The sequence below is a fragment of the Nothoprocta perdicaria genome, unplaced genomic scaffold, assembly GCF_003342845.1.
Source record: "Nothoprocta perdicaria isolate Ctin4 unplaced genomic scaffold, notPer1 scaffold_306, whole genome shotgun sequence".
Lineage (NCBI taxonomy): Eukaryota > Metazoa > Chordata > Aves > Tinamiformes > Tinamidae > Nothoprocta > Nothoprocta perdicaria.
In genome coordinates, this window is record NW_020455540.1 from 547,948 (window position 1) to 555,853 (window position 7,906).

Below are 7,906 nucleotides of genomic sequence, written 5' to 3' on the forward strand. Positions count from 1 at the left end.
TTCAAGTGGCAAGCTCCAGTAAACTTGCTGCATAGTGTGCTCCTTTGCCTCCAGTCTTCACAGAGCTACACTTGGGCATGAGGGAGAACTGGATCTTCCTCCAGTTCTGGTACAGGCTGGGCAGTCTGGGCCAGTCACAGCTCTTCAGCAGCCAGGCAGTGCCCTGAGGCACCTGCTAATGTCCCTTCTCAAACATCTCTACACTACACAGAAAAGTGGTCACACATATTTTAATTGTAAATATTGCAAAGTACTGAAATGTACTCCACCTCTAGTGTGCATAGGTTCTTTCTTTTTTTTTTTTTTTTTTTTTTTCAGGTGGCAGCTGTTCAGCTGCAGGGAGACTGCAGAGTCCAAACCTCTATTCTGCAACTGACTTGGTGCAAGTCCTGAAGTAGGTTTATGTAGGTTTATCCACCATGAGGTTTATCATAGAGTCAAGTATTTGGGAAGCAAGGAATTCTGTGGAGAATCACGGAAGTTTCCTAGTTTCCATATATTTGGTGGTTAGCTGGTTCTCATTGTGAGAGAGCCCTAAAGATGCTAGCCCCTCTCTGTGGGGACAGAAGATGGGCAGGTACAACCATCAGTGACTTTATCTTGCACTAGGACTGTAACTGGGAGATGTAACTGGGAGAAAAAACACAGGAGCAGGATCACAACTACACAGAGATCTTGTTCTAGAGCAGCCCAAACAACAATACCAGTGCAAAACTTTTACTAAGTGGTATCTTAGATATATTGATGTTTACATAGCAGCTGATCCCACAGGGTCACTGGCATAAATACACAGGAAGGAAGATGTTCTCCAGTGACCTGTGTTACACACAAAGTCCAAGACTCAAAATGTGCAGATATAAGTGTACAGAAGAATTGCGAGAAACTCAGGCAGGTGGCTCCTGAGTCTCCAAAACTTAACCTGGTGTTAATTCTTACCTAGCTGGGTGCTAGAGTCAGCTCCTTTCTTTCTGCTGGCATCAGCATCAGGATGGCTTCAAAACAACATTGTAAGGCAAAGAGCTCAAGTTATCCCACCCATCAGGTCACGAGTGCCTGTCACTATGAGGTGTCCTCCACAGGAGCCTCCACAGGTTGGGCAGTGTTACTCAATGCTCTGAAGCAATGAAGTCTCCGCTCTCTTACTTTCCTGGGTACTGGCCACTGTTTTCTTCACAGTTGCTGAGTTTGGCAGACTTTTGCTTTTTGTGGAGGTTGGCTTCCTTTGTTTCTGATGAGTGGATTGGAGAGATTTCAACCCCAGCATCTCACAGTACTTATTGCACTGGTGAAGGACTTTGAACTGCTCAATGAAGGAAACGGAGCAGTTGCCTTTAAAACCATTGTATCTGTAACAAGAAAGACAAAAACAAAGCCAAATGGAACTTCAAGACTCACTGTCAGCATAGGGGAGGTAGAGTATGACTGTTGAGTCACAGGTAACTTGGAAACATTAAGCAAGACTATTCCACTCATGCTGTATTGAGAAGCATTAGCTCTCTTTTTACAGCTGATCAAACTGAGCCATTGATGGGTGACAGAAACCAGGTAGTCAGTAATGACAGCATAAAGCAAAAGACCCAAGAGTCCTGGTTCGTCTGAGGCCGATGTCCTAGCTGCTATTCTCCATTTCATTTTGTTGGGAATGTATTGTCAGATACCTTAGTCTCAATAGCAGATAAGTAAGTTGCATTTTACAGCATTCTTTCTAAACAGACAAGAGATGAGGCTGCCGTGGGAGGTGTTGTGGATCCAAATACACCTGCATCTTCTCTGCTATCACCTGGGCGCCGAGCCCTGCGCAAGAGGCCGGTAAGGGCCCTGACCGCCCACCTGGCCCGCGCGGCTCTCGGCCCAGCACGGGTCCCTCCGTCCCCCTGCGTTTTGTGAGCAGGCTCGTAGAGACAGGGGCGCAGGAGGGCTCTGCATCGCTGCTCCCTGCCCTGCCAGGGCAGAGGGCTCCCTTGGCCTGGGAGCACTGCCCGCGTCTGCCATCGCTGTGAGCACAGACTGCTTCTTAACAGGGTCACTGTGGCCAAGCACGTCACCAGCGGGTGGAAGAGAGGAACAGAGGCCACGCTGCCCCTGCCCATGCGTCGTGCCTTCCTAACTGTATGTATTTAGCAGTCCTTTTATCTTCTCATAGGTAGACTTCAGTTTCAAATTCTTCTCTGAAGTCAGAGATCTTGCATGTTAAATATGTATTTCAATGAAACAGAGATCCAGATGTATTTTACTGTTACTCATCATGTGGAGCTCTCCATTCCAGGCAGGTCAGTCTCCCAGCTGAAGAGTGGTGCCAGCGCTCTGCAGGCTCGCGGGGGACGGCGGGATGCGCCTCCACGGGGCAGGCTGTGGGGTTCTCCTCTCACGGCCAGGTACGGGGGCACAGCGGGCACGGGGAGCAGCAGGGCAGGGCACAAGGACAGGACCCGAGCTCGGCAGCAGGGGCGGATGCGCTGGCGCCTCTGGGCCCCTGTGGCCCTGGGGGCTGCGGTGGCAGCAGCTCCCTTGGTGCCAGCCCGGCTCGGCCCATCCAGCAGCTCTGTGTGTCACACATGGTCCCCATCCACCAACCCGCGGGAGCAGAGCAGCACCCTGCCAGCAAAGGGCAGCAGCAACGCGGCCTGGGGCGCTTTGATTCATTTGTCATGAATAGTCAATGAATTCAATTGGGTCTTTGTGGAAACAAAGGCTAAATCTCAGTCAGTGCCAGTGGCAACAGATTATTCAGGCAGCTGTTGTTAAAGCACCTCTCCCTGGCGGGATGTGTCACTGCTGGAAGCCCTGTAGGTAGCAGCGAGGCGTTTGCCAGCATCTGAGCAGCTCCTGCAGAGCCCTGGTAGCATCTGCTCCCTCTGATAGCTGAAAATCTCCATCTGAAAGGCCTCACTCCCCTGCACTTGCAGGAGTGGAGCCCGCAGAAATCACGAGGATAAGCAGTCTCCGTGGTTATATGTGAGAGGTTTCACTGCCCTGGCTGGCGGCTACTTCAGGTTGTGGATGTAAAATGACCACACAATCTTTCTCTTGCTCTCTCTCCATTTTTTTTTCCAGGTAACCATTTTGTTGCAGCTAATGGAAATTTCGTCATATGTTCTTCCCTGCTACAGGAAGCTTCAGTACTATAAGATATGATATTATTCATTTAGTTATGGAGATAATCTTGGCATGAAAAAAGATGACTTCCATTGAGAACTTAAGGGAAATCTGTGTGCCAGCTCCATTACTAGTTCTTGCACCCAGTAATGTTTCTGAGCAATCTCTACTGCTGCAGTAACAGCAGCTATTGAACTCCAGAACTTACTAGAATAAAGGGCAACCTAAACGCATTCGTCACAGTCTTTTGTAAGGGATGTTGGGTCCCTGCTTCCTTAATTTAACGGGACACTGCTGGGTTCGAGCGCACGCGGTCCGGTCAGGCAGGGAGGGCTGCCGGCACCTGCAAGTCTGTGGACCCGGCACCAGGTTAGAATCGGAATCTCTTGAGTGGAATATCTATCAAACTACACACCAAAGATCAGTGACCAGCCTAGAAATGATGGATTTAACTTAGTTATTGGCTAGCATGGCACCTAAACTAGTTAAAGAACAAATACTGATAACTGCATCAGCTGTTTTCTTGTATTTGCTACCTGTCACTTCCTGTATGTATTTGAAGGAACATCTAGAGAAGGAGCAGAGACAGAAACTCGCTCAGAATCTACTTTGAGTGACAGTCACTCTAAATGAACCCATAGACTTTAGTTTTGGGATTCAGCAAATGCCAAAAACATTTTCAGTAAGGAGATAGCAGCATAACTGTATTGAGAACAAAACAGCGACCAGGACATTTGTATTAGCAGCGTGATCCATTTTCTTTCACTAGCTTTGCTCATCAGTCAGACCGTGCTCGTGCTCCTCTCCGTGGGGCCGTGTTTGCTGTGGGGGCGAGTGCCGCGGCCCCGCGCTCGCCGCGCGGACGAGCCACCTTGGGCTGCGCGAGCAGCTCCCGCCTCGGACCGGGCCGCAGAATCCTGCTCTCCGGGGTGGGCCCTGAGCCTGGCACCAGGGCTCCCAGCCCCGCGCGCCCCCTTAGTCACTGCTGCTTTATTAATTCACAGGTTAAATCACTGCCGGACAAAACCACTTCTATGAGGATTCCTCCCTCCCCAGTATGGGTAGCTGCAGGTGGGCTCAGGACAAGCCTTGCCCGACTCTGGGGGCGCGGGGAAATGCCCAGTGCCGCTCTAGGCTGGCACTGCCCAAAGCCTCTTGCTGCCCTGCTGGGCCAGCGCAGGCCCCACAGCAGGCGAATGGACCCGCACGTGGCAAACAGCGGCGGTGGCCGTCGCGGTGGCCACGGCACCCGTCACCATGACACAGGTGGGACACTCATCATTGTGGCACAGGTGGGACACCCATCTGTGCCACTGAACACCCACTGCATTGGCACAGGCGGGACACCTGTCACCGTGGCACAGGTGGGACACCCGTTGGTTCCAGGGGACATCCGTCATGGTGCCACAGGTGGGACACCTGTCACTGTGTCATAGCTGGGACACCCGTCAGTGCTGCGGGACACCCATCAGTGCCGCGGGACACCCGTGACGGTGTCACTGCCGGGACACCCGTCAGTGCCGCAGGACACCCATGACGGTGTCACCACYGGGACACCCGTCAGTGCCGCRGGMCACCCRTGACRGTGTCACTGCCGGGAYACCCRTCAGTGCCRCGGGACACCCRTGACGGTGTSACYGCYGGGACACCCGTCAGTGCYGCRGGACACCYGTGAYGGTGTGACCACYGGGAMACCCGTCAGTGCCGYGGGMCACCCATGACRGTGTCACTGCCGGGAYACCCRTCAGTGCCRYGGGACACCCATGACGGTGTGACCGCCGGGACACCCGTCAGTGCCGCAGGACACCCGTGACGGTGTGACCACCGGGACACCCGTCAGTGCCGCAGGACACCCATGATGGTGTCACTGCCGGGACACCCGTCAGTGCCGCAGGACACCCGTGACGGTGTGACCACTGGGAAACCCGTCAGTGCCGTGGGACACCCATGACGGTGTCACTGCCGGGACACCCGTCAGTGCCGTGGGACACCCATGACGGTGTGACCGCCGGGACACCCGTCAGTGCCGCAGGACACCCGTGACGGTGTGACCACCGGGACACCCGTCAGTGCTGCGGGACACCCATGACAGTGTCACTGCCGGGACACCCGTCAGTGCCGCAGGACACCCGTGACGGTGTGACCATCGGGACACCCGTGGCACAGCAGCCCTGGCACTCCGTCCCCGCTGCGCGCCGGGCTCTGTCCCCAGGGCCCATCGCGGAGCCCCGGCAGCCCCCAGGCTCTGCAGCTCCGCTGCGGCCGCGCTGGCTCCGCGCTGCAGATCCGCGGCTGCAGGGAAGCCCTGCCCCCCAGCGACCAAGCTGCTTTATGTATTGCAGCTGCCACGGGGCCTGGCGCTTTCCAGCTCCCGGAGCAGCAGAGATGAAAGCCCAGGATTCCCTTGAGAGTGTTAAGTGCTGAAAATATCCACCTCCCCCCAGCTTCCACAGGAAGCAGAGGGAAAATTTAGACCCCGGCTACATAAATGCTCACTCAGAAACCCTCCTGCAGAGTTGGAATAAGTCGGGCCAATAAAAGAAGGATTAATGGCCATGAGCAATGCTGAACATACATGCAAGATTTTAATATGTGCTGCTCTGCGTGCTTGGTTTACGTGAAACACTGGGGGCAGATAATGGTCCTGAGTAACTCCTGCATTTGCCACGCTGGCTTTGTACAGCCCTCGCTGCCAGTCTGCGCCACGACACCGGAGCAGCCGGACGCGCCGCATCCCTGGGCACGTCCTCCCGTTCCCTTCCTTTCCCCGGGCACCAGTTCAATGCCAGGTACGTTCGCATTTTATCTAGTGCCCGTTTTGATCAGAAGCACAAGAATGTTTTCCCTTTCACGAAGGGGCTGCAAATTCCCAAGGTCCCTTTGCCCGTGAAGGGCTGCTGCAGCCTTAGCAGAGCCTGAGCAGGAGGAYGTGGCCAGGATCAGCGGGGCCCTCAGCTCTGCAGGGGGAGCCATTAGAATTCACGCAGGCAGCTGCACTCAACAAACCTTCTGCACTGTCGCTAACAGTGCAGGCAAAGAACACCTGGATCACGCTGTCGCTTTCAGCCAGGCATGACTAGGTACCTTCCCAACACGTCCAGTTTACCACCTCTCATGGCTCGGGCTGCCTATCACCAAAGGCAGCAACAGCCCGTGGCGCAAGGAATTCTGTACCTGTTTGTTCTCCCCGTCCAGGCTGGCTGACTTAAAAACCAAACTGAAAACACTAATGCAGAGCAATGAAAGGAAAATACTAGATTAGAAAAATATCGCTTCCCTTAACAATATCATTAGCTAAATGTCAAATGGGATAATACGCAACATATTTAAGAGTTTTTTTATGAAGGGAATGTCTGGCCGAGGTGATCCTCACTACAGCTTGCATTGTGTATTCGTTTTCTCACTTCACCTTCCTCTTCCTTAGTCCAAGCTCTGTTTTTATAGCAGTAGTTTCCCATGGAAAGCTAGCTAACCACATACATTAAAGCCTTTCTACAAATCTATTTATGAGAACAGTGTTACCTAAATAAAATTTTAATAACTAACTCCTCTGTTTTCTAACAGGATGATGCAAGAATAATTCAATTAATTTCACTTTGGTTCCACAGCTAAAAAGCAAATATAAGTTTTGAAAGAATGCCAGCCTGCAAATGTTATGGATTTGCCCAGAACATCCTGACATCAAATGTTTAATAATTGAAAAAGTACCATTGAGTTTTTTTTCTTCCTGTACTGCTGGGATACAGAAGAATTCACATTCAGTACAAGGACTGAGTACGTGTGATCAGCTCTGTCTTTTTTTTCTGTCATGAGAGAATAAGAATTTGAAGTTGGAACGCGGGGTACGGTGCCACGAAACAGAACGGTGACGATAGCAGCATCACCCGTCGTGTGCACCACTTGTGTGGGAGTCTGATGTACAGTCACGAGAAAAAATCTGCTCAGGGAAAGAAGTACTAGAAGAAGCACTTTTTTTCTGATTAAAAAATGTAGCCATTGAGATTGAAGAGGTGAATTACTAAATGCTCTGCGATGGCATGCAATTGGTGACAGGAAATATAGTTCTATATGACACATTAACTCACCAGAACTCACTGCAGAGTGATACCATTGGGGAAAACAATTTGGCATGTTTCAGATAAGCGTTAGCTCTCTGAGTATCAATGAAAGCAATTTTTTATATTTTTCCTGTAAAAATGAATAAGCGTTACTCATTTTTCACCACAAAAACTAGTTGTGCTCAAAAATAATAACAACGTGGCTCTGAAATACTACTGCCTTTCTCGGCAGGGGTGTTTGCAGGCCCCGCTCACCATCTGTACTCGCAGGTTGCTGCGTCTAGAAGCAGCCGGTGCCTGACGTGTAACTCAGCAGGCGACAGGACGGAGCCAACCCGACTGCTTCTCTGCACACGGATAACCCAGGAAGCACAGAAAGCAGCTTTCTGATCGTTTAAAGTGCTCCTCTGCAGCACACAGGCGAGTATCAGCACTGCCACGAGCATTTTGTGTCCAATAACTCCTGGTTCTGGCAAATCTTCCAGAGATCTGAATGGAGCCAAGATTTCATGCTGTGATACTACTACTGAACCACAGGATTTACTGGTTTATAATTAGTAGAAATGACAGAAGGAGCATTGAGGGCCTGTATCATTATAGCTACACTAGGGCTCGCTGGCTTCCGAGCCAGTCCGTGCGCAGCGGGCAGTGCCCAGCAGCACCAATGCGGCTCTGCCCCGGCCGCCCCCGCTGCAGCCTGTGTCCTGCTGCAGCCCGTGCCCTGCTGCTGCTGCAGCCTGTGTCCTGCTGCA

At 52.0% G+C, this 7,906-nt stretch overlaps 1 protein-coding gene across 1 annotated transcript in view; it reads right to left on the reverse strand.

The window, feature by feature from the left end:
* Window positions 1-210: 210 nt before the first annotated feature.
* The window catches only part of ALPK2 (alpha kinase 2), a 22,614-nt gene continuing 14,918 nt past the window's right edge, over window positions 211-7,906 (reverse strand). The window contains exon 9 of the mRNA XM_026042519.1: window positions 211-1,346. Within this exon, the coding sequence (XP_025898304.1) occupies window positions 1,103-1,346 (244 nt within the window). The 3' untranslated portion in view covers window positions 211-1,102. The remainder of the gene's footprint in view (window positions 1,347-7,906) is intronic.